The sequence below is a fragment of the Ictalurus furcatus genome, chromosome 1 (assembly GCF_023375685.1).
Source record: "Ictalurus furcatus strain D&B chromosome 1, Billie_1.0, whole genome shotgun sequence".
Lineage (NCBI taxonomy): Eukaryota > Metazoa > Chordata > Actinopteri > Siluriformes > Ictaluridae > Ictalurus > Ictalurus furcatus.
The window spans coordinates 12,375,931-12,403,179 of record NC_071255.1 but is presented as its reverse complement, the minus strand read 5'-3'; the positions used below and the strand labels follow the sequence as shown (position 1 = coordinate 12,403,179).

At 40.3% G+C, this 27,249-nt stretch overlaps 1 protein-coding gene across 1 annotated transcript in view; it reads left to right on the top strand.

Annotated features, from left to right (window-relative positions):
* LOC128615702 (glutamate receptor ionotropic, NMDA 2D) overlaps positions 1 to 27,046 on the top strand; it is a gene marked incomplete at its 3' end in the record, with an annotated part of 95,545 nt that extends 68,499 nt beyond the window's left edge. Inside the window, exons 9-17 of the mRNA XM_053638372.1 lie at positions 5,278 to 5,431; positions 5,799 to 5,924; positions 6,399 to 6,628; positions 15,791 to 15,951; positions 19,100 to 19,287; positions 23,564 to 23,805; positions 24,170 to 24,739; positions 24,821 to 24,823; positions 24,854 to 27,046. Of these exons, the coding sequence (XP_053494347.1) occupies positions 5,278 to 5,431; positions 5,799 to 5,924; positions 6,399 to 6,628; positions 15,791 to 15,951; positions 19,100 to 19,287; positions 23,564 to 23,805; positions 24,170 to 24,739; positions 24,821 to 24,823; positions 24,854 to 27,046 (3,867 nt within the window). The remainder of the gene's footprint in view (positions 1 to 5,277; positions 5,432 to 5,798; positions 5,925 to 6,398; positions 6,629 to 15,790; positions 15,952 to 19,099; positions 19,288 to 23,563; positions 23,806 to 24,169; positions 24,740 to 24,820; positions 24,824 to 24,853) is intronic.
* Between the last annotated feature and the right edge of the window lie 203 nt (positions 27,047 to 27,249).

Below are 27,249 nucleotides of genomic sequence, written 5' to 3'. Positions count from 1 at the left end.
ATCTGGGTCTCTCTACCCACCACTTTTTCAACAACTGCTGCATTGTATTGTGGACGACTCCTCTCACCCCTTTCATTATCTAGTCACCCTCCTGCCATCTGGCAGAAAGTACAGCATCCATGCCACCACCAGCAGGCTCCACAGCAGTTTCTTCTGAGGCAGTCAGTATACTCAACACCCTGCTGCCTCCCAACACATACCTGGGCTAATCGAACACCTAAATCGAGTAAAACTCATAACACTGCACATGCAGTAATGCAGAAAGACTCAGTACTACTGTACATTGCACTTTACATAACTGCATCAGTCACTATGGAACTCATTTTTTCTGACAGTATTGCTGCTATACATTTCACAGTAGCTTACAGTTACAGTCCATGTTTGCAGTTTACAGTCCATGTCCTGTCTATTTATTGGTTTGTTCTGTGTATTTATTGTTTTGCACTCATTTCACACTGTTGTGTATTTGCACTTTATGTAGTCTTGTGTACTGTTCTGTGTTGCCTCATGGTCCTGAAGAAACATCATTTCATTCCAATGTATACAAGCTATATAGAGGGATGACACTAAAAACCCACTTGACTTGACTTGGCATAGTTTATTGCTTTTTTGTTGTAATAACTAAAGTAATTACGATGCATTCTGTCACGTGTAAATAACCAGTTAGGTTACTTTGTACAGCTAGCTCAAATTGATATCATGGAGCTTGCCAACAAAAAACAAGCATGCTTCTCTACAGTAACAGTGGTGGAAAGTAACAAACTGTATGTACACTCATAACAGTCCTTGAGTACAGGATTCATGTTAGCAGCAATTTCTTTAAGTCTTTAAGTCTTCTTTAAGTTTTTTCTTGTGAGGAGGGGCCTCCATGAATCAGAATTGTTTGTCACAGCACATCCCACAGATTTTCGATTGGCTTGAGATCTGGGGAATTTGGGCACTTGGGCACTTTTACCGGCCCTATGCAGCAAGATGAGATGCACTGTGAGTTCTGACACCTTTCTATCATTGCGAGCATTAACTTTTTCAGCAGTTTGTACTACAGTAGCTCTTCTGTGGGATCGGACCAGACAGGTTAGCTTTCACGCCCCACACACATCAATGAGCCTTGGGCACCCTTGACTGTGTTTCTGGTTCACCGTTTGTCCTTCCTTGGACCACTTTTGCTAGGTATTAACCACTGCATACTGGGAACACCCCACAAGACCTGCCATTTTAGAGATGCTCTGACCCAGTCATCTAGCCACACAGATACATCCAGAACTCTGAGTGGCTACAAAGACTTTGCTAGAACTACTACTAACATAGGTGATTTAAGATTACTGCTTACTTCTGTTTCATCTCCTTACATTCCATTCCTTCGAGCTGTAATGATCAGCGAATGATTAAAGAAAAGAATGAGAATTGAGACAGAGGGTTTCTTAACATTTGTGGAAGACTTTTTCCATGCATTCAGTGCCATGTTTTGAAATATGTAGGAAATTCAGTGTGTAAATTTTGCAGCAGCTGTTTGTAGACACTCAAGGGTCAGCATCTAATGGGTATTGCAATATGTGTTAAATTAAGACTAGAACAAACCCCTACTGAGGAGTCAGTTATTTCAAAATGGGGTTCTAAAGACACAAATGCACTAAGACACAAAGATCGATTGCTGACAAATATATTCAAGTAAATTTATTATTCACTTTGTAACATGTGCTGTAGGCATTTCCAAATTGTCCATAGTGTGTGAATGGGTGTGTGAATGTGTGAATGTGTTGGCACCCGGCCCAGGGCGTCCCCCACGTTGTGCCCCAAATTCCCTGGTAAAGGCTCGAGGTTCCCCCAGGACCCTGTGTAGGATGAGCAGTATGGAAAATTGATGGATGGATGGATGATTCACTTTGTCAATGAACTATGAGGATATAACAGTATTTATGTAATATTTGAAATTTCAGCTAAATTTAAAAGATAGATATTTTTAATTACATGTGGTGGCAAAGGGGTGGTAAGAAGGTTTGGTAGAGTGGTGCATTCTGTGGACAGGAGGTGGAGTGTGCAATGATCATTTAGTCTTGTGTGTTATGTTTTTGTCAGGGGCTGTATATCTTCACATGCAGAACAATCCAAACATCCTCTGCAAATAACAGGCATGTTATTTCTAACCCTCTACACTGGACACCTGCCTCTTGATAGCCCATGCAAACAACAAAGACGAGTGCGAATAGGGCACCCTCTTGATAGTGTCCAACACCTACTTTAAATAAATTTAATTGTGGGACTGAAACCTCACTGAACACTACCACTCAAAAGACCAGAAACTGGAAATTTAAATGAAAGTTAAAGTTAAACTTTTTATTTTCAATAATTATGTGAGGAAGAAAAGAGAGAGAAGTGTAAAGAAAAGAGAAAAAAATGCCTAACAAGGTCCAATGGTGTCTCACCCTTGCTTGAATCCTCTATAAATAAATAAAAAATACAGAGACAGAAAAACAGTTGCAATCACTCTCATTCTTCTCTCCCTTGTTTGGGAACATGAGGAATTTTTATCCCTCTTCTGAGTGTCCTCATCAGTGCTAGCCAGCCATGTGTGATTATCTAGCCCTGCTCTCTGGCTGGCCTCATCAGTGTGGGGCAAACAAGGGTTTCCCAATGACCCACTTAATGGCTGAAGATTCCCTCTATACAGTGGTATACTTTTGTTTAGCTGCAATGAGATTTAACAGATATTATTGGGTATTCCTCATCTTAAGAGTACTGCCCCATCAGTTCTTTATGACAGGTTCCTGTTAAACTGTAGCAGGGACTGTGGTTTGAGTTTAGTGTGTTCTGCATATGGTGTTAGGGGAGGGGTTCAATCTGTTTTATAACAGTGGACTAACAGTTCTATTAGTTCTGCACTTCGGAAGCTATGTGATACAGGAGGCTTTCCTGCAGCATGAAGTACTCACTGGGTAAGGGGGCCCTGGACCAGTTCTCCCTTGTGATATCAGGCCTCTGCACTACATGGTTAAAAAAATGGTCACTCCTCGCATAATTGCTCTGGTGGTGCTGAACAGACAGTGTCATTTCAGCACTGTTGTTGTGGACCACCGCAAAGCACATGGCTATGAGGAGGAGTACAGTAATGAAGCATGGCTGGCTAACACACAGCTGCTCACCCTCTCTGAGTCAACTCACATTGATAAAAGGATGGTGCATACAGAGAGAAGTAAGTAGTTGCTGCCATCACACTAATGCTGCTGCTCTTCTAGGTTTCTCATGCAGAATCAGAAGACCACAATGGTCTCCCTCTGCTGTTGTTTCCAGATGAGAATCAAGCCATGTGCTTCACTTCTAAAAGGACATAATTTTCCACCACTCTTCTGTCTTATGCCAGTGTGTCTTCACTGACCCCTCACCCAACCACAGTGCAGCCAAGTCCAAGGATGGCCTCAATGGTTCTCTTCAACCAAAGGCTGCCATCATCCCACTTTTCACCTTATTTCCTCCTTGCCCTCTTCCAGCACTTTAAAAATAAAAGGCCCTGCTGGGGATTGTTGAACTGTACAGTATAGCTGCTTTCCGGTGTCTGTGTTTTGCCTGCTGCAAGATGCTACACCGTCTACCACCAGGACATGTCTCCAGGGATTCTTGAGGTGATAATCCTTGTTCTGCTCTCTAAGGAAGCTATCCTCTTGTATATGGTGAAGCAAGGAGGCAAAAGGATTATTCAGTGGGGGCTCACCTTCAGCTTCTGAGACAGTACTGTCTTTCTCCCCACCACCAGCAGCACTTGGTGATTGGTCCTTTGGGTTTGGGAGCTCCTTCCCACTTTCTGAGTGGGCCTCAATAATGAGAAGAGTGGTTTGGTCAAACTCAGGCAGGGAAGTCTTGTCCTATGAGCAAAGGCACCGTTAGGTCAGACATTATGCCAACAGTGAATGTCCATTCACCCCTTTTGTCCCCCAAACAGAGCAGCTACATCACAGTAGACATCTGTGTATGCAAGTACTAGGGAGAGCCCTTGCTTTCCTATGTGGCTGGCCAGTAGGTTGGCACACTGTGCTCCCAGAGTCCATGATGGCTTGTATCAGTTGGTCATTCAGGATTAGACAGCACCTGGCATGTCTGGGGAGGAGGGCTGATGGGTGCTGCAACCTGTCAGACTTGCCTTCGGTAGGCAGTGCTATAACACCCTTGGGGATATTCAGATTCCCTCTGGTGCCAGGGTACATTTCTTTTTGGTAGGGTGATCAGAACTTCCTTTCTCACTGGTATGAACATGTTCAGGGGCTTCAATAATGTCCATAAGTAGGGTTCTTAAAACCAACAGCCTTTTTTAGTTCTAGGTTTAGAGTCCAAAGGAATTGGTCCATGGTGACCTGCTCCTTTATTAGGACCTTTGAAACCTAGAGGAGCTGTACTGTCTGCTGTCTAGTGGGCTATCCAGGTTGGTAGGCCCAGTTGTATTCAGCAGCAGCAGCAGCTGGGGCCAGTCTGACCCTTACAAGGATCGCCACCTTTATTTTGTCATTGTCATTGGTGGAATGGGCTAGCTGGGCTTGACTTATTAGGAAGGAGGCTGCGATGCTACATCATTTGCTATTATCCCAGAGCTCTCTCGCAGGGATTGCCTAAATGGTATGTAAAAAGGACTTGTCATCCATTATTAGTTTGGTAAGGACATGCTTTTTGGTTTGCTTAGTGTTGGGTAAGGGTTGAGTTACAGCTGCACCTCTCCTAGAAGCTAGGTCCTCCATGACCTCCCGTAGACTCCTTACCAGAAAAAAATACAGACACTGCTCTAATTGCGCTCATACAGAGACTGGAACGCACAATATAGTGACCCAGCTACCCCATATCCCTGCAGGACCTCCCAAAACCAATGTCTAGATAAGTATCATAAGTCTTCTTCAAATCCACAAAACACATGTAGACTGGATTAGTATACTCTTGTGACCTGTTATAAAGCTGTGCAAATAGCCTGCTAGCCTGATAACCTGCTAAAGGCTGCTCTTTCCTTAAATGAATCTTGCCAACACAACTTGGAGTCACACGTAGGTCTGTGTGGGTTCTAAGCTCGAAAGAAAATAAAGCATAAGCATAGCTGAGTCTGGATTACTTGTGACTGGTGGGCTGTCTCTCTGAATTCACACATGAATAATGTATTTTTATTTCACAATTCTCTTGTCTGTCTTAGCTATGTGGACAGTGTTAAATAATATTAGAATAATAATTCTGTGGCTGTACATGTAGAGTGGCAGCTGCCCCCCTGTGCTACCCTGTAGGTGCTCAGTTATTCCTCCTGTGCTTTAGGTGGTGGATAAGCGTGCAGACATGGCCATTGGCTCCCTCACCATCAATGAAGAGAGGTCAGAAGTCATTGACTTCTCAGTGCCCTTTGTGGAGACAGGAATCAGCGTCATGGTCTCCCGTAGTAATGGCACAGTCTCACCCTCCGCCTTCCTTGGTGAGTACATGTCTCATGATGAAAAACAGTTTTCAAACTGAAGGTTTAAACCATTTTTAACACTGTGATGAATGAGTGCACGGATGGCGCATATTGTACAAATCAATCAGACTTAATGTTCCCTATCCTAACAAACTATTTATTTTACTTCAAAGAAATGCAGTACATAAACATTCCCTTACCAAATGCTACAATTTGTTTTGTTATTAATGGATCTGTATCTGCTTTTACATTATAAGATGCTCTTTGTAACCTAATGATCAATACAAATGCAATTGTGTAGAAGGGATAAAGTGTTGTTTGGAACTATTTCTCTCCTTTTTTGTCTGTCTCTCTCTCTTTTGTTTATCTTTCTCTCTCCTCTCAGAGCCATACAGCCCTGCAGTTTGGGTGATGATGTTCGTTATGTGCCTGACTGTGGTAGCAGTGACTGTCTTTATCTTTGAATTCTTCAGTCCAGTTGGATATAACCGCAGTCTGCAGAACGGCAAGAGTGAGTCAAACTCCTGGCTTGCTGGCGGCCATGTTGTTTTCCAGCTCACTGTGCCAGCTCTCAGACATCGCTATTGCTTTTTAATAATGTCCATATTTTACATGACTAGCATGCTGTCTATAGAGATGAATGAACACACTTATTCTGTGCAGCAGGGGAATTCCGAGAAAGACTAATAAGTAAACTCACCTAGCCTTATCTCTTTTTAGATCGGTGTTTGATTGCTCTGCAGTAGCCACTGCTGACTTTTTGCTCTTCCTCAACCCTCATGTATAATAGACGAGTACAGAAGCTCTGTATGCATCCTACTTCTCCTCTACTCACTCACTTATTTCTCTTTTGGCAATGTGCAGCTCTTGTTTTATCATCCATTCTGGTGTTTATGGCAGGGAAACCCAAGCACATTATTAAATCTAAGACTCTCTCTCTCTCTCTCTCTCTCTCTCTCTCTCTCTCTCTCTCTCTGACTCCTAGAAGCAGGAGGTTCTAAATTCACTATAGGAAAGTCCATCTGGCTGCTGTGGGCTTTGGTCTTCAATAACTCTGTGCCTGTGGAGAACCCCAAAGGAACCACCAGTAAGATCATGGTGCTTGTCTGGGCTTTCTTTGCTGTGATCTTTCTTGCCAGCTATACAGCCAACCTGGCAGCCTTCATGATCCAAGAAGAATACATTGACACTGTGTCTGGCCTCAGTGATAAGAAGGTACGTTTGAGTACATGTGTGTGTATGTGTGGTCGTAAAAGAAAAAAAACTTTCAAGGCAGACTATGTGTGTGTGTGCATGCTTGAGTTCATGCTGTTTTCATTATTCTGGGCAGTGCATGGATGTGGAGTGTAGAATCGATTTGGTTCATGCCTATAGAGACTTAAGCAGAAAGAGAAAGAGTGCACTCAGCCAGGATGGAAGATTGATAATACCTTTGGAATTGTATGGATTAAGTCACCTATTGATGCTCAGATAAAAAGGACATACTACATCTTCAGCAAAGCAATATAGTTAAGAATAAAGCAATTAAAGTGATTTTATTGCTGCTGCTTGGTGATGGTTGATTGTTTCTGCTTGGCTGTTTCAGTTCTGAACAGTCCATTAGTACACACGTCATGTGTTTGATGGTAATAATGGACATACTAAACTAAAACATAACTAAACCAACATTATAATTGTTGATGAAAAACCTTTGTGCATGTGACAGTATGATTAGGACCCATCTCAGTAGACAGCTAATTTTTTTCCTGACCAGGTGCTTTTTTGTAGCAGGATCACAGTCCTGTCAGTAAGTAGATTAAAAGTCAAATCTGTTGGAAGTCAAAGCTGTTTTTGTGATTGGCACACTCTGGACCACTTTACCTCTGCTCCAAAGAAATACAAAACCAAAATTACTTTTATTTGCTTTCCACTGTAAGCACTGCTTATTTTACTAAGAACGGCTACTTCACAGGGTGTTATTTAAGAATGTTAAAGCTTTTCTTTTGAAAACTTTGTTCTAGGAAAATAATGGTCTATTTATTTATCATCTTTCCATTTCAATGACAGTTTTCCCTCCCTTATTTCTGCCTGCTTATACTGACCAGTTTTAACCCTTGTGTGTCCTTATGGACATTTTTCTCTTTTTCATTTTTTAAAAAAATAAATCATTTTGTCTGTGTTAATGCAAAAGCATAAATTTTGCAAAAGGTGTGTATTTTTATTGGAATTTTAATATTTCAGACTCATTTGCTTTCATAAATCTATTTTAAACTATGTACACAAAATAGTTACACTCAGGACCTTAAGGACAAAAATGTTCCCATTGAAACCCGTTCAAACTGCATTATGTAATCCCTGTGGCGTTTAAGCATAAAATGATGTGTTCTGTGTTAATAGGCTTTTATTTTGTTGAAAAAGTTTCAAAACATTGAATTTTTAAATAAAAATTCTGAAATGTGTAGTATTTTTTCAGGTTTAGTCTGTGGGGAAAATACATGCTTTTCCTTTTTTTCTGATTCTGCTGTATTATAGAGCGCTGCAGACTAACTGAATAAATGATGCAGCTATAATTGTGTGAGTGTGTTTGTATGGATATCTGAGTTGGGGTTTGTATGTGTACTGAAAATTTTATGTGTAACAGTTCGAAAGAAAGAAATTATATTGTACTGGAAATCACAAATCCCACCCCATGTATAAAAGTCAAAGAAGGTTACTGAGCTTTATGTATTTTTGCATTATGTAATGAAACTGGCATTTAAAGGATTAGAATTCTGAAAATGAATGAATGGTTTGGTAATTATGATCAGAACTGGCGCTGGTAAAAAAAAATTTAAGTCAGTGAAAGTGGAAAAATATTTATATATAATATTTCTATGACAGTTTTTTTGACATGGACATTTTTGTACTTTTTGGTCCTGAGTAGTAGTTTTGTTTTGTTTTTTAATCTGACACTGCATAAAAATTATGAATGCATCAAAATTAGTGTTGTTGTTAATCATTGACATATCAAAGACTGTAATAATAGAAGAAAAAAAATTCTGCTTAGCATTTAGTATATGGAAAATAATTACAATTTTTCTTTTTTACATAAAAAACCCCATCTGTGGCGTTATGTAAACAAACAAGCATTTAAAAGGTTAAAATTCTGAAAATGAATGAATGTTTGGTAATTATGATTAGAACTTCTGCTGGTAAAAAAAAATCTACTTCACTGAAAGTGGAAAAATAAATTAATATATAATTATGACAGTTTTTGGACATGGACATTTTTGTCCTCTATGGACCTACAGTATATGTAACTTTTTTTTAGTTGACGCACAAGGGTTAAATGTTTTACTGAACTTGGAACAATGATAATTTAATTTCATGACCGTTTCATGGGACAGTTTTGAAAATTTAAGGTCCCTCTTCTGTATAAATAAACATTGACTCTTAGTCATCAAAGTTGCAAAGAAGCACAGATTTCAGTGCACTGAATGACATTTGAATAAATACGTTTCTGATTCTTGGAACTTTATATGACATCAAAATGAGTGGTGATCTGAGCATAACTGATAAATCAGCTTAGCTGTGGGTATGCAAGCTCCTGCCTGCTGGTGCCTTATTTACTGTACACATCATGCCAATATAAACATACTCAAATTTACCTTTATATACATAAAATTTAGATGAAGCGCGCTCTAATTCATGCGGACACTGTCATAATGAGCCAATAAATGGAAATTATTCAGCAGGCAGTCATCCAAGATAAGAAACTAAAGGAAAGAAAGAATTAAACCCAAGAGGGGAAAATATTTAAGTGATGCGAAATGTTGGGGTTTTTTTTAACTCAAAGGTAAATAAAATGCACACAAAATAAAAACCTTAAAATAATGTCAGCTGGATCTTAGAGGTTTATGTTTTGCATTGCTTTTTTCTTTTTTTTATGTGTGTATAGACAGTTATGGAAGTGTGTTTGTTAAAGCTATTTAAGGCCAAAATATGGTATAAAATGTAGCTCTTTTCCAATTTCACCTGCAGTTTTTTGGATTTATTTTAGAACCTTAGTTCAATCAACAAAACACAAAAAAGAAATTAGTCAAACACAGACTCTTATCAACATGAATAAAATCACTTCTTGTGTGTTTTAGTATTGTTATGAAACCTAGGAGTAGTAACCTCTAACCTCTAAAAACATTCAATGACATCCATGTGCCTACAGTATAACTCAACTGAAAGACTAATGAGCGAATAAGGATTTTTGTCTGCACATACTGAGAGAGAGTGTGATGCTCAGAGTTAGTGTGATTGCAAAGATATGCCAAAGATGGAATAGGCCAATATGCAACTTGATGAACACATGCCAATGTCCCACATTTTACTGATCATAAGGGTAAATTTGCCTCGCACCTCCGGGGTTGGGGCTTGAGTCCCATCTACGCCATGTGTGCACAGAGTTTCATGTTCTCCCAGTGCTTCAGGGGGTTTCTCCAGGTACTCCAGTATCCTCTGAGTCCAAAGACATGTGTTGTAGGCTGATTGTCATTTCCAAATTGTCTGTAGTGTGTGAATGGGTGTGAATATGTGTGCATTTGTGCCCTGTGATGGGTTCGCACCCCATCCAGCTAGTCCCCCATGACCCTGTGTAGGATAAGCAGTATGGAAAATGGATGGATGGATCATTTAAATAAAAAAAGTCTAAAATAGATTTAAAAAATGTACATGCACTTTATTAGGACCACTGTACTTATACTGGGTAGGGCCTCCCTTTGCTCTCAAAATAGCTTCAATTCTTCATGGCATGGATTCTACAAGATGTTGATTGTGGTTCATGTTGATGTGATTGCATCAAGCAATTCCTGCAGAGTTTTCAGGTACACATTCATGCTCTGAATCTCCTCTTCTACCACATCTCAAAAATGTTCTATTGCAGTGGTTTTCAACCAGGGGGGTGCGCCCACTTTTGGGGGGGGGGGTTGCACAGAGAGATCGGGAGGGGGCGCAAAACACAGTCAGGGCATAATTTTTGGTACTCATTGTATTTTACTGCTTTTCAAATAGAGTGTGTATAAATGAAAAACTCTGCGTTCTCTCCCCCTCTGCATGTTCTTTTTGCTGGGGAGAGGCGAAGCTTAGTCTGCCTTTTATCTAGCTGTCAGTGCAGACCAGTGTTGCCAACTTAAAGACTTTTGAGACCCCTTTAGTGAATTTTTTTTGCCAAAAAAAAAAAAACGCCTAGCGACAAATCTAGCGACTTTCTGGACAAACTTTAGTGACTTTCCAAATGTGGCCAGTACTGTCCTGCAAGTGCGAGTTCTTGCTTTCCTGCTGCACTCACACCTCTCTCTGTGTCTGTTCTGTTCAGTGAGGGGATGAGAGCCAGAACAGCACATCCTGTTGATCGCACGGCAGCTGACATAGACGTGAATGTAAAAAGAAGCAAACGCAGGTGTCCCACTGATTGATTTAATGACATGGCTAACATGACGCACCCTTCGTCCCAATTTACATCATTCGTATGTAAATGTTTTAGAATGCAAGATCAATGTAATGCAACATGTTTTACATGTAAAATAGTACACGTTATTACAACCTAGTTCTCTTGTTCAAAGTAGTTATAGTGCTCAGAAACATTTTGATCATTCATGTTCCATACCTGTCCATTATATAGTTTTATAAATATCATTAAAAAGTCATAAAAGTTATGAAAAGTAACTAAAAAAGTACAAAAGCAAAAAAATCTATCTATCTATCTATCTATCTATCTATCAAAAACAGATTATAGATTAGGTTATATATAGATAGATTTTATACAGAATAGATAATCATTATACCTGGTCTCCTCCAAGGGGGGGAGGGGGGGTGCCACATGATAGAGGGGGCTTGGGGAGCTTTAATTACAAAAGGTTGAGAACCTCTGTTCTATTGGGTTCAGATCCTGTGACTGTGAAGGCCACTGTAAAACTTTGAACTCATTGTCATGTTCATGAAACCAGTTTGAGATGACTTTTGCTTTGTGACATGGTGCATTATCATGCTGGAAGTAACCGTCAGAAAAAGGGTCAATTGTGGCCATGAACAATCAGCAACAATACTCAAATACGTTGTGGCATTCAAGGGATGATTGATTGGCATTAACGGGCCCAAAGTGTTCCAAGAATACATTCCCGACACCATTACATCACCTCCACCAGCCTGGACTGTTGACATGGATTCATGCTGTTGGTGCCAAATTCTGACCCTACTATCTGTGTGCCATTAGATAGAGCTACATTTTTCCAGTCTTCAACTATTCAGTTTTGGCCATTCTCCTTTGAACTCTCATCAACATGGCATTTTGTCTACAGAACTGCTGCTCACTGGATGATTTTTTTTCTTTATTGCACCATTCTGAGTAAACTCTAGAAACAAAAGAGGCAGTAATTGTGACAAAAGTAAATAATATTATTACAAGCTTTTTGTGGTAACCAAAATACACCACAGACAGTCACCAGCTAAAGTGACTAATAGCATGTAACATTGTTTAGCCTAGCTTCTATCGATTAATGACCAGGATTCTATAATTTCCCTCTTAAATATATCAGATTTATTCCAAGTATGAAATTTTAAAATTTAGCAAAATATTCTGCATCAAACATCTCGTGTTTGCACTGAAATTGCACTCAGCTTGTTTATATTTATATACAGTGTTCAAAAACACTATACTGTATTTATATTTCATTCATGTTGCTGATGATTTACAGAAGGTTAAACAAAATGTCTTAAATCAATGCAATTAAAGTCTATTTAATTTCACCCCATGCTTATTGTTTAGGTTCAACAACAAAAAAAGATAAATGAAAAAAAACTGAAGGTAATAGTTATGTAGAAATAGAAATAAGTATCTAAGTATCTATAAGTCTTTTACATGCCAATTTGTCTCTTTTTGTGTTAACAGCCTGAGAAACTGCTCTAAACAGTCGTTTATTGTCAACATTTATTGAAGTTGTAACTGTGGTACTTGCAGTACATTGTGATGTTAATCACTGCTTTTAAACCGGTTGTGTGTGTAAACTTGCTTCTCTGCAGTCACATGCACCCTGATTGTATATAGTGGTAATGCAAAGAAATGAATGGTTTAATACAAACATGCATTTTATATGTACACATTGTGAAAATGCACAAAAATATAGCTACCATACCTTTTTCTCCCATATGAAAAAAGAAAAGCCTAGACTGTAAAATAAATTAATATTATAGTGAGGTTTTCTTTTTTCTTTTCTTTTTCTTTTTTTTAAACATTTTTTTATTTTTTATGATTTACATGTTCAGTACATTTAATTGATGTAATATATGTTTGAAATAGATCCATCCATCGATTTTCTATACCACTTATCCTTCAGGGTCGCGGGGAACCTGTAGCTTATCCCAGGAGGCATGGGGCACAAGCCGGAATACACCCTGGACAGGGTGCCAATCCATCACGGGGCACAATCACACACTCATTCATACACTATGGACACGCTGGACATGCCAATCAGCCTACCATGCATGTCTTTGGACTGGGGAAGTAACCGGAGTACCCGGAGGAAACCCCCGCAGCACGGGGAGAACATGCAAACTCCACACACACAGGGCAGTGGCGGGAATCAAACCCCCAACCCTTTCGGTGTGAGGCTAACGTGCAAGCCACTAAACCACCGTGCGCCCTGTTTGAAATAGATAAAGTTCCAAATAGATAAAGTTCTAAATAAAAAATGTGTGCATTTATTGCAGTCATTATGAGCAGTTGCTGTCATTCCAGAGTAATTGTCCATATCCTTATTTTCAGTAGTGGTTCTGGCACCCACTGTTATTTTAAGAGAAAATGTTACAAGCTATGTTGTTATGTCAATGTGCTCATACTTGAAAGTATGAAATCAAAATGCAGAATAATCACAGTATCGTATCTTCAAGATACTAGTGCCAATGTGTAGTATTGATGTATTTTTAATTTGACGCTTATCCTTTCTAAATCACAGTTTTAGACTGTTTGGATATTTTTGGTCAAATAAAATGCTAAAATCTTAACTAAATCTTAACTATCTTAAACTGCACTATGTATTCTCACCTACCATCAGGAGGCTTCCTAGGCATGCAAAGGTGTGTCTCTTTCCATTAGTAACTCTTAACAGAGAACAGAGAGATTTTTTCAGAATTGAGTCAATAGCTGAAAGGCCTATGTCTGAACACACCAACATAATCCTCCTGATCTTTCTCTCTTTAACATACCTTTCATTTTTTAACCTCTACAGTGTAAGAAATTGCACAGTGCACAGTGGAGGAAGGACAAATAGATAAATATTTCTGCATCAGACTCTGGGCACCTTCCAAAATTAGAAAACAAAAACAGCAGTATGAGCAAATATGAGCAATTCTTGGAACTAATTCTGTAGCACTCGGATAATGATTTAGGAGAGGAAATGACTGAACAAGAGGCCCATTTAATTCAATTCTCATCATGAATGGATTTGTAGACGAGAACTCTGAGCCCCAGCCAGTCACAGCAGCCTTTCAGTTAGAAGTAAGAGGGTTGTATACGTCCAAGAATGGGCATTTTGAATGGTCCTTGACCACTGTGGGGTGCCAACAATTTCAGATGTCAGAATAATAATGATGCTGGGTCACATGCTATGCCATCATTTCTGGCTTTGAGGTTCTGATATTTTTGGCTTGACTTAAACAATTATTCTATAAATAACCAGCCTTGAGTTGAATATTGTTATTAGGGAGAAGTGCAAACATAAAGATGGAGCTTAAATTTATTTTAATTTAATTATTTTAATGCTTTAGTAGACAGAGACTTTTTCATATCTACAGTCAACTCCATAATTATTGGCACCCTTGATAAATATGGGAAAAATGGTTCTAGAAATAACCCCAATGAACATATGACTGAAATCGAACCTTTAATTAAAGTAAATATATATTTAGAACAAAACCGTATCAGATCTATATATTTGAACAAAACCAAAATCTGAGAGCACTCCTGAATATAGAATCTCTCCATATACTTTGTGGACCTTCAGCTCACCCTACAGGTTTTCAAATGAATTTAGGTCAGTGGACTGGGATGGCCATGTCAAAAGCTTAATTCAGGAGCCAATAAATAATTTTGTGTGGATTTGGAAGCATGTTTTAGTACTTCATGGAGTCCATAATGCCATTTATCCTAACAGGATTCCTGTTAGGATAAGATGAAATCCCTATCACACATCCTGCACCATACTTAACAATATGGATCAGGTTCTTTTCTATAAAAACTTCCTTCTTTTTATGCCAAGCTCACCTTTGTTTATTACTGAAAAGCTCTATCTTCTGAAAAATGTGATGCTGTAGCCCATCCACCTCAAACCTTGAGAATATAGTAACTCATATAATCACTTTTTTACAACTGTGGTGAGCAGAAAAGCATCTCAGCATGCACAAAACATGAAACCTTGAGGTGGATGGGCTACAACAGCAGAAGACCACATCAGGTTCCACTCCTGTCACGAAGAATAAGAATATGCGGCTATAATGGGCACACTCACCAAAACTGGACAGTTGAAGACTGGAAAAAATTATTATTATTTTTTAATATTCAGCTGTCCAGTTTGGATGAGTATGTGCCCATTATAGCCGCAGATTCTTATGCTTGGTGACAGGAGTGGAACCTGATGTGGTCTTCCGCTGTTGTAGCCCATCCACCTCAAGGTTCGTTGTTTTTACATGCTGAGATGCTTTTCTCTTCTCAGCACAGTTGTAAAAAGTGAATATATGAGTTACGATATTCTTCCTGGCAGATCGAAGTAATCTGACCATTTTCCTGGAGCTGACTGAATTTTTTACAGTTACATATGCTATAATAGCCTCATGTCTTGATCAAATTGTACTTCTTTCCACAAAAATGTATGGCATTCTAATACTGATAAATTTATATAAATGTTATTTATATATTATTAACAATTTATATTGTTAATAATTGAGACATATATTAAACAATATATTAATAGACTATATATTTAAATTTGGTAGTGTCTGTTAGTACAAATACTGTAGCTAGATTTTTTCCCATTAAGTACATCCACCTTTAGTCAGGGAGTTAGACAATCTATATTTTAATATTTTTTACTTTATGTAAATAGTGCAATCTCTCTATTTTGGTTGGATACTCTACTGTACTCTACTAATGGATAATGGAAAAATTCAAGCTCTGTTATCAGTTGTCATACTTAACATCACAGAACTTCTTTCTGTGCCTTGTCATATTTCTCTTATATTTTTGTGTGCGGTTGGTTGATAATTATGTCCAATCATCCCTAGTGTATATTTGATGTAATACTTACTTTAATTACTGCTAGTCAGTTTCATCAATTCTTATATTCCCTCATGTCCTATTTCCCCCTGTCCCTCCCTCAGTTTCAGCACCCCACTGAACAATACCCACCCCTGAAGTTTGGAACGGTCCCGAATGGCAGCACAGAGAAGAACATTCGTAGTAATTACCCTGACATGCACCAGTACATGATCAAATACAACCAGAAAGGAGTGGAAGAAGCCATCATCAACCTAAAGACAGGGTTTGTGCTGTCTTGCTGACTCTCGTCATATCTTTTTTCCATTTCATCTCTTAGCCAACCATCCGAGTCCATTTCACCTCTCGACCCGGAGTGCTCTGCAGTTTAAGGATATCCATTTTTTTGATGTGCTTGCACTTTTTCTTACTTGCTGGCATTTTCTATCTCACTTTCTTCACATATGCATTCTATACCTTTTTTCTCTGTTTTTCTCCTGCTCTCTCACTCTTTCTCTCTCTCATTCCCTCACAATTATAATGCAAAAACACTATTTCTCTTTCTTCACTATATTTAATGACATAATCTGTAAATGATAATCTATAAATCACCATCCATGAGCAACTGGCAATGTGGTTTTTTGTTTTTATGTCCTCGGTTTCTAACAAAAGAATTACTGTTAAAATCACTGTTAAAATGGCTGGGAAGCTAATTTTGTTAGCCAATTATAAGTGAGACTGCTTTGATACACTCCAACACACTAGAGGAAGAGTAACATCTTTACAAGCACTCACTGTTCACGTTCTGAGATGATTAATGGAGAGTTTCTTACTTAATTTACATTTGGAGTAAATAATTATGACACCAAAAGACAAATGAAAGAATGGCAATGTTACATACACATATTCAAAACTAATTTAAAAATGTAATATTTCAAGTCATTATTCATTACATTTGAAATTATAGTCAGGCGGGAACATAATTTGGAGGAAGCAACACGAGGATGTAAAGATAATTTGCACCTAGATGCACCTTATTCCAGCTTCTCTTGTTGATATTATTTATTTTGATACGATTGCTGCTATCTTTGATTGTATGTTTTTGGCATTAAAGTATTCTTAATGTATTCTTGGCGGCTGTGGCTCTGGTGGTAGAGCGGGTTGTCCACTAATCGTAGGGTCGGCCCACGTGACTCCACATGCCGAAGTGTCCTTGGGCAAGACACTGAACCCCAAGTTGCTCCCAATGGCAAGTTAGCGCCTCGCATGGTAGCTCTGCTACCGTTGGTGTGTCAGTGTGTGTGTGAATAGATGAATGAGACACAGTGTAAAGCGCTTTAGATAAAAGTGCTATATAAGTGCAGACCATTTACCATTAAAATAAAAAGTACACAGAAGTACTTCAACATGTATTCAAATTTAAATAGTAAGCTTGGTGATATAATGATAAACCTTTGGCAATTAGTTAGTTGTTCATCATAAGGCTATAGCTTTTGATATCTAAATGTGATGTTATTTCCACCAAGTAATTTGGTTAAAATAACACATATTGCACTTATTGGCATGATTATTAGACACTTGGTTAACCGCTAGAATTGAATCGTTCGCCTCACACCTCCAGGGTTGGGGGTTCGATTCCCACCGTGGCCCTGTGTGTGCGGAGTTTGTTCTCCCCGTGCTGCGGGGGTTTTCCGGGGTGCCCCTGGGTGTTCCGGTTTCCTCCCAAAGACATGCATGGTAGGCTGATTGGCCCAGCCTTGTGCCCGATGCTCCCTGGGATAGGCTCCAGGTTCCCCGTGACCCTGAAAAGGATAAGAGGTATAGTGGATGGGTGGATGGATGTCAGTGTACCTACCATTCTTTCAGTTAAAGTAAAAAAGGTACAATACAAGCACAAAAGTAAAAGAAAAAAGAGCAGAGAATATCATATACAAACTGCTGAAGATCAGTGCAGTAGTAAAGATCACTGTGCCCTTTTTGTGATTAAGTCACCATGCCAGTTATTAATACATACACTGCCCTCTAGATTGCTTCTAGTTACACTGAGTCACTGTGTCAGTAGATTTATTCCTTTTACTGAATGTAGACCATGCTTGTAACCGATACTTGTTAAAGTGGTTTACAGACAACACCGCCAGTCGCTCTGAACCACCACCCATGACATAGTTTAGCTGTTGTCGAGGGTGCATGCAGTGTGTCTTTGTGTGTGTATGTGCTCTAGGCAGGCCTATTTCTAGGAACTAAAACCACCACTGATCAGTACATGTACTCTGATTCAGACAAGGCTATGTTGTTTTTTAATGTTAAATAATGATATTGATTGTAGGAGGATATTGCACCACATCAGATCTGGATGTGTTCCCTGGAGCTTTGAGGCAGCAATGAATTACCTGTTGGATAATTGTTGACAACTGACCATGTTGGCCATATGGTGTGTGATGTCAGTTTGCAAAACAGTGGCCTAAAATCCTGACCCATGTTTTTCATATTACTATTAAAAACTTCTTTAAAAAAAAAAAAAGAAAGAGGCAAAACACGCAGAAAAGACCCCTCAAAGGACACAGAAAAGAGAAATAGATGACATAGACATTTCACAATATTGATGATAAATCCCTGTCACCTACGACTGTAGTTGAATTACTGTTTATTGGACATTTGACTTTACCTCTTCGACTTATCATGAACAAAAAGCACATAAATGTTCAAACTTATATTTTGTCACTCCAGAAGAAGTGAGAGAGAACAAACCATATCCAAGCACATTATGAAATCTACTCCATTAATCATGCTGAAGATTTCAGAAGGTGACCAGTGCTGAATAATTAAGGAACCTTCTAAACTACTTAGGTGCATGAAGTGGATGTCTTTGTATGATTTAGTGCCAAAGAATTTGGCTAAAAGAATCCTGAGAGCAATGCCATAAATAATACGACCGACAAGTGAATACAGTCAATGATCAAATGGCTAACGCAAAAAAACTAAACAAAACTTGTTATTTAGCTTACTTGCTCCATTTGTTCAATGCTGTGTGATCTTGTTATCCATGTGTTTTCCACCTTAGTGCAACAGCCAAAAACTGTGTTGGAGTGTATCGCCGTAGATTTAAGATTATAGTTCATCTTTTGAAAATCCACTAATGGTATTCCAAAGTTATATAGGTATTTATTTTTGCTCTAAATATTTGCACATTACCACTCAATTATGTATTTAAAGTTCCTATTTCAGACCCTGCTCTACACATTTGTGGAATTTTATCATAGTTTTATATAAATAGTTTAAGTATTGTGAATTGTTAATCATGCAGTGTGGTTTTTCCAATGTCAGTCTTTTCTTTACAATTTTTGTATTTGCTACTAGACATTCTCATCCTGCCTTCTCAGCATTTCTCTTTTTCTCTCTGTCTATATCTCCCTGTCCTCCCCTTCCCCCTGCAGTAAGCTGGATGCATTTATCTATGATGCCGCAGTGCTGAACTACATGGCTCGTAAGGACGAGGGCTGTAAAGTGATGACTATAGGCTCTGGTAAAGTGTTTGCCACCACGGGCTATGGCATTGCCCTCATTAAGAACTCTCGCTGGAAACGACCACTGGACCTGGCACTGCTACAGCTGGTGGGCGATGGTAAGAACCTGACCTTGTGGTTGCACCCAGGTTAAAATGATTAAAGGGGGTTAAAGGGGTCTAATGGTTAAAGTGCTGGATGTATGTTTGATTTGATGACGGTTTGTTTTTTACATAGGAATGCTTTGAAATGAAGCATTACAGTAATAAAGGAATATATGTGTGTATTTGTGTGAGTATGTGTGCAAATAAAATGAAAGACTTTGAAATTGGTGTATTGGTGTAGATTTTTTAGGTAAAGAGACCTTCATGTATCCACTCAATCAGAAAAAATACAATGAACAGTTCTTTTAATACCTTCTTTATTTCTACCCGAATAACCACATGAAAAAGAGTTATACCAAATGAGTGCAGTCAAAACTGTAAAGCATCCATTTTAGAAGAGCCCAGGAAATCATGACAGGCATTACTATTTAACTAGGGCACATCCCACCAATCAATATAGGGGACAGAGGTGACCCAATAAGATTTTATACAACAAAAAACAATCATTATCTCCAATTATTTTTACATGCCTAAATTAACATTAAATCAACTTTTAATTTCTGTTATAAAAAATACTTTATTTTCTGTGTTAGACACAACAGAGCCCCTCACAGAAAAACACAAAAAATAGCAAGGCTATAGCAAGCAGTTTATAAACATAAACCCAACAAATACAAACATAAAAAATTTAAAGAAACGTGAACATTGCCATGGCATTCCGCTGTCCAGTATAGCCCCGAAACGCTTTTTTTTTTCTTTTACTTTTTTAATAATTGAGGTAGTCCTGTGACTCCATTTTGTCTGCATGATACCCAAAGTCTACTCATTTACACTCTAAAGGATTAGTTCATTGCATAAATTCACACACACTTGTCCAAATAATAATACATTGTCATACATATGTCTACTTATGCTCATAGGTTGATGGTTTATTTGATTACTATTTTTAATCCTCACAGGTATTCAGTGCACGTGTGTGTGTGTGTTTGCCAAGTCCCTGCTGTGAGAGCATTATGCCAGGTCCCATCAGCTAATGCCACAATTAAACAGCTAACCCTGGCATGACAGTTCTATATGCAAAATGAATTGTGCCATTTGTATTTTTCTTGGCAAATGGATGTGTTTGTTTTCTCTGGTTTTATTTTCTGTAAATCTGCAACCACTTCACTTTTGAAACATTAAAGAGCATGATAGGTTTATTGGTTGTTGACACTAATGACTTGCTTTGTAGGCTGATTAGGTTTTTTATTTTCGCTGTATTTTAAGAGCATTTCACAGGTGGTGCTTCTATGTATTTCTCTTCTATTCTATTTACCCTCCCTAACCTGCTGACTATAATCCCTCTCTTCTCTACATGTGCCTCTAATCATTCACTCCTTCCTTCTACAAGTACCTGTCTGACAGTAATGTCTCACTCGTTACCTCCTGTTAGATTTTCATCACAGAGGGCTTACTGCCATCAGTACTATACTTCTTCATTTGCAGTTTTTATTTGTTGTGCTGTTTTATTTGATAGCAAAAACAAGTGTTCAAATAGTTTCATTCAATGTTTGTACAGTATTTTTTTTTCCACACACGCGCACACGCACACGCACACACACACACACACACACACACACACACACACACACACACACACACACTTACCAGCATGAGGCTACCAAAATTTATATACTTGTATTTATAACTCTCAATTATATGTGTTTTAGAAGTACATTTCATCTAAAGCCACTAGATGAAATATTGCCAGTATTACATATTATTAAATACCAGGGTGATGTTTTCATATAACAATTCTAATATAGCCAAGTCCTATTAAAATAAAAGAAAATGCTTTGTGTTTATTGTAGTAATAAACTGGTGGATATTTTTGGTGAAATTCTCTTAGGTCTGACCCAGGTTTGTGGCTGGCTTTAGACTGATGGTGGTTAAGAGTGGGATTGGGCTGTAGGTCACACAGATGGTGCCATGTCTGGCTGTTGGCCCAGGTTACAGGGTGTTAAATTGTGTCTGTAAAAATATGCCCACTTAACCATTCCTGTCTCTTGCCAGCCTTTGCCCATGCTGCCAAACAACCTGTGTAATGCCAAGGCACACGTAAATGTCCAGCAGATTACCTCTGGAGATCTAGAGGTCTGAGTATAGTTTGTTTGTGATTCATTTTGTGGTCCACTTGATTTGTATTTTATGAAATCAAAGTGATCCTATTCTGCTTTATGGCTAAAAAAAACTTGTGGCATACTGCCCATATTTACAGTCCCTCGGAGGTATTGTAATGTCAAGGCCAATTCTTTTGTTTTTGCTATATCGTGAAGACATTTGAGTTTGAAATGATAGGTTGACGTGAGTGACAGAATTTCAGCTTTCATTTCCTGATATTTCCATCTAGATGTGTTAAACAACTTAGAACATGACACTTTTGGTGGCAGACCACCCCATTTTTAGGTGACGAAAATATCACCAATGTTTAGGTGAGCAATTAAAACTTAATATTTATTTGGTTGCATATCTATTGCTTGCAATAATTGAACTTGTGATCTCCGAATGATAGGAATGCTTTTTCTAGCCACAAATGCAATATTAATACCAAAATTTAAGTAATATTAAATTCATCTAACAACCACTATCAGATCTATCCAGTTATCCCTCTGCCACTGAATTGGGGAGGTTGTTTTTGGGTTGTCTGTCTGTCTGTCCGAAATTCCCATTGGAGCGTGCTGTCTCAAGAAGGAGTGGTTGAATGTTTGTAGGATTTATATGGAATTATCATTGTAACCAGCAGACAAACTGATTAGATTTTGGAACTGATCCAAATAGGATCAAGTTAATATTTTTAAGGGTAGTTCTGGCATACAAATTAATAACAAGAATGAGTAGACTTGGTGGTGGAGGCATCCCCGTCAGTGCAGTTGGCATCGAGTTTGACATGTTCAGTTTAAAATAGCTATTCCCGTACATTATTGAAGTAGTGCAAGAATATCACACCATTAACCTGGGAGAGATGAGCTTTCAGAGTTTATATATATTCAGTTAAATTTTTTTTTAAACATTTTAACCAGCAAAAATATAACGTTATTACTAAGAAGAGAATAGTCAATTACTTATTATTTTTGGGCCCTCAGTCGGCCATTGCAATCTTTCTTAAAATGTCACTGGAGAATTCAATTCCGTTAAATCTGTGATTAAAATGCTTACTTTCTGATCTTTTTGAGCCCTGCATTATGAATCACTTGCAATAAACCTACATCTTTCCAATCATAAATGTGGGTGCACATGTTTTCTGTCACAGTGATGCCACCATTCTCTTCTTTTAACAGTTTGAGGTGCCTCTGAAGCATTACCCATACATTCACAGTAAAAGAAAAAAAGGATATTTTTTCTCACGCATAATTGTAGAAGTACAATTTTTCTCTGAGTGGCTTTATATAGAAGCTAAAAGTTCTGAAATTCTCTGGTGTTTCTAGTCTTCTAGACAATCAGAATGACCAACATCTACCACAATTAAATGATTATGATCTCACCCTTCAATTCCTCTTCCCTATCTGTTTTACCCTATTCGTTGATTTTCTGACTCATTTCATTCCAGTAGGTTTTTACTATTTCACACTGTCAACCACATATATTTGTATGTTTCTGTTGTTTTCACGCTCTCTCTCCCTTGCTGTATCCTCATCACTTTTTTGTGTACTCCCCTCTGAACTGAAAATGTGCTCCTGCTGTTTGTCATTATGTCACAATCCTATCAACTACTTTATCTCTTTTTTCATGTCATCCTTTCTTCTTCTACCCATTTCCATTAACACAATGAAGTATTCAATCAAACAAATTGTCCCTCATTCTTACTTTCTTCCCCACCTTCGCATTTACCTTGCAATAGAGAAAGGCACCCAAGGGGTTATGGTGTAGACCCTGACCTTGCCTGCCTGCCTCTCTCTCTCTCTCTCTCTCTCTCTCTCTCACTCTCTGTCCCTCTTTCTCCCTCTCTCACTGTCCCCCATTTTCTCTTTTCTCCTGTAATAATCACTGACCTCTGCTCTGTGATGACCTTAACCAGACTATTCACTCTCAGGGACACTCTGAGATGAATAAAACTCTTGCTCAGATACTGAGATAGTGCACATGAAAGTAAACATAATGAATGCTATAATTAGATTTTAGTATGCAATTTAGCAAGTGAAGAACTGAACTATATTCTTGTCTTATTAATTAAAATTTTTTTTTTCCAAATGTACATCCTATATATATCATTATAGTGTAGAAACAGTGAGTAATCCTTCTCTTCTCTTCTCAGATGAAATTGAGATGCTGGAGCGTCTCTGGCTTTCAGGGATTTGCCACAATGATAAGATTGAAGTGATGAGCTCCAAGCTGGACATTGACAATATGGCTGGGGTCTTTTACATGTTGCTGGTGGCCATGGGCCTGAGTCTACTGGTGTTTGCCTGGGAGCACCTTGTCTATTGGAGGCTCCGCCATTGTATGAGTGGAATGGGCCAAGCAGGCAAACTAGACTTTCTACTTGCCTTCAGCAGGGTAAGAGGGGCAGACAAATGCAAGCAAACAGAAAAGGCAGAATGGAAGAGATTATAGGGGACAAAATATGAGAGAAAAGTGGATGGAGAAAGAGTCACTATGGCACATATAGTGTCTTTTGCTGTACAGTATATGAGATATTGCATGCTAGAATAGGAGTGATGCTGTAACCTATAAGGGTGGGGTGTAATACTTTAACTTCAGGCTTAGTCTCGTTCCTAAATCAAATCCCCAAATACATCTAGAATAGCTTAAACTGCTAGAAAATCATATCAGAACATAGCAATCTTATTTCTGGGACGTCTAACAAAATAACCTCTATTACCAAAATCCTATTTTATTTTGCTCTCTCTTTCTCTCTCAGGGAATGTATAGCTGTTGCAGTTTTGAGGATGAAACTGCCCAAGGTGGACCCAAAGTCACCATTCCACCCCACCATCATCCCTCTGTGGTGTCAGCCCCTCCCTCATCCCATGTTGTCACTGCAGGTGTCACCAACCAAGCCATTGCCATGTTGCCACAGCAACAGCAGCAGCAACAACAGCACCCATCTCAGCCTCCACAGTCCTACAAAACCCCACGTCCTGGGTCCCCTCCTGCTGTGGTACATTCTGGGGGATCTTTGGGGCCCTCTACCACACCACTTCTGGGTGCCCCTCTCCCATGCTCCACGTTTTTGCCCAGACCTGACCGCAGACTGGCTGTAGTTGAACGCTGGAGACTGCCCAAATCTGCCAGTGCCACCACACCCATGAATCTCAGAGGGGGCCTATCTGACATTGGGACATTCCCACAAAAGATAGTTCCTACATGGGCAGGCAGTGGACCTGCTGGAAGCACTTTGGATGGATATAAGCGATACTATGGCCCAATTGACCCTGAAGGCTTGGGGCCATGTATGGACCAACAGGCAGGCACTCAGACTCCAAAATCAGCTCCTCGGAACCATCAACAACCCCCACCAGCTAGCCTGGCTTTCTACCAGGAGAAGGGCATGGACCATGGGGTGGGGAAGAAGGTGGGAGTGTGTACTGGTGGAGGGGGTCAGGGGAAGGGGGTGAAGTCTTTGGGCACTCCTAGGCTGCCACCCAAAAGTCAGACTCCAGCCCCACTGCCACCTAACCCCCCACTGCAGCACCCCTCTCCTCCTCTTCCCTCATCCCTTTGGAGGAAGCGGAGGCCCAAAAAAACAAAAGAGCCAGGTGGCCCACTGTATGAGAATATTCTTCCCCTAGGCCGGCGAGGAGGTGGAAGGGATATGGGTCGCAGGCCCAGACCATCTCCCCCTCTTCCCATTCCAGTACCTGTACCACTGTCCCCAACTTACACACCACCATCGCCCTCTCTCTCTCTGCCTTACACCTCCACCTCATCCTCCACCTCTAGCACTAGTTCCTCTACCACATCCTCTGCCTCTTCTTCTCGATCCACCTCTCCCTCAACCACCTCCAGCACTACCTCACACAGCACCAGGGATAGGGAGGAAGAGGAAGAAGAAGACTTGGATGAGCTGACAGAGGAGTCCAGTCTTCTTCAAGGACACAACCGTCACAACAACAGGGAGCGATCCATCCTGTCCCCCAGATCCCTTACACATGTTCCACCACCACCCCCTGTTCCCCCACGCAAGCCCCGTGGTTCATTTGGAGAGCGTGAACGAGAAAGAGAGGGCAGTAGATTGAGAGAGAGAGGTGGCAGCCAGCTCGCTCAGCTCCAGGAGTGGTGGGCAGGATGGGGGGAAAGAGAGAGAGAGCGGAATGGGGGAGGATCTGGTGACACTGAACGGAAAAGGGAGAAAAGACACAGGAAAGAGAGGGAGAAAGAGAAAAAGAAAAAGAAAAAAAACAAGAAGAGGAAAAAGAGAGAGGAACGTGAAAAGGAAAGGGAGCGCAAGCGGCGGAAGGTGAAGAAGAAAAAGAAAAAGGTGATGAAGGCAAAGAAGAAGAGGAAGGTATCCACTGGCAAGCATTCAGAGCCAGATGAAGGTGATGTAGAGGTAGAGAGAGAGGGAGAGGGTGATGGAGAGAGAGAGGGAGAGTATGCCTCCTTCTCCAACCAGTACCAGAGCACATTTGGAGAAAAGGGAAGTCTCCTAGGTTGGGAAGGAGAGAGAGAGCGAGAGAGGAGAGATGGGGGGGAGGATGTGGGAGACGAACAAGATGAGGAGAGTGGAGGAGGCCAGAGTAGAGAAAGACGGCCAAAGAGTAGCCATGCACGCCACAGACCATCCAGCAAGAGATACCCAAATCTCAACAAACTTCCTGCTTCTGTCAAATTTTGGGTCAGTGGAGGGGCTACAGAAGCATCAGTAGGCTCACCTCCCTCCTCATTACATACGCTTCTTCCAACAACCAAGCGAAGGAGGAGCAGTGGAGCAGATCGAGAGGTGGCAGGAAGGGGAGGTGAGCGTCGACCATTGCTCCTACACTATGAGAGGGGCCGGGCACACACGAGAGAAGGCCTGTCCTTTCATGAGTGGGACTCTGAGGATGAAGAGGATGATGATGAAGTAGAGGAACAGGAAAGGGCACAAGAGAGGGTAAGAGTGGATGGAAGGGTGAGAAGGGCAGGGGGGAGAGGGGCTGTGTCTGAGTCTGAGAGGGATCGAATTAGAGCAGATGAGAGTTATTCAGATGATGACTCCTCAGGGGAGTTTGGCCAGTTTGAAAGGTACTGGGAGGGCAATGGGGCAGAAGGGGTGAGTGGGATTGGAGGTGGGGGTTGGTTTTTTGGCACCTACCCTGCCCGAGAGAAAGGGGGAAGCATCAACAGCAGAGATGATTCAATATTAGGTCGAACTGAAGGGTGGAGTGGAGATTTTTGGGGCTCAGGTTCCGGAGTTGGGTGGGGCTCTGGGGGTGGAAGTGGGGGTCTTGGCTCACAATGGCCACCTCCTCCAGCATCACTACCACCCCCTCGACGGTACTGGTCAGTTGATAAGCTGCCCATGAAGAGTGAGAAACGTGGTCACAATAGGTCAAAGAGCAAAGCAAAGAGGGCTCGAGAGAGGGAGCAGGATATGGGATCATGCTCATACACACAGATTAGCCACAGCAGAGTACCATATCGGTCCAAACGGGGCAGTGCTACCTCCCACAGTCAGGAGGAGCTGCTACCCCACTGCCACAGTCTAAACACAGGCCCACGACCCAAACTTCCCCCCAAACCCGATGGTGCCAAATCTGGCAGTCAGTCCAACCTCAGCACCCAGCAAGCCCAACATTCAGAGGCAGCATCCTCCCCTACCCAATCTTTACTGCCCTCACTCCCTGCAAGCTCTGCACCCTCCTCCCTCCCTGTGCCCGTCCCACAACCGCCTTCTTCTGCATCCATGTCTCCACCACCGGTATTATCACCTAGTAGCACCAAAGGGGCTAGTGCTAGTGCTAAACTTCAGTATCAGAGACTGCGCTCTGTGCCCCAGCCCCGGCGCTTTTACTCACC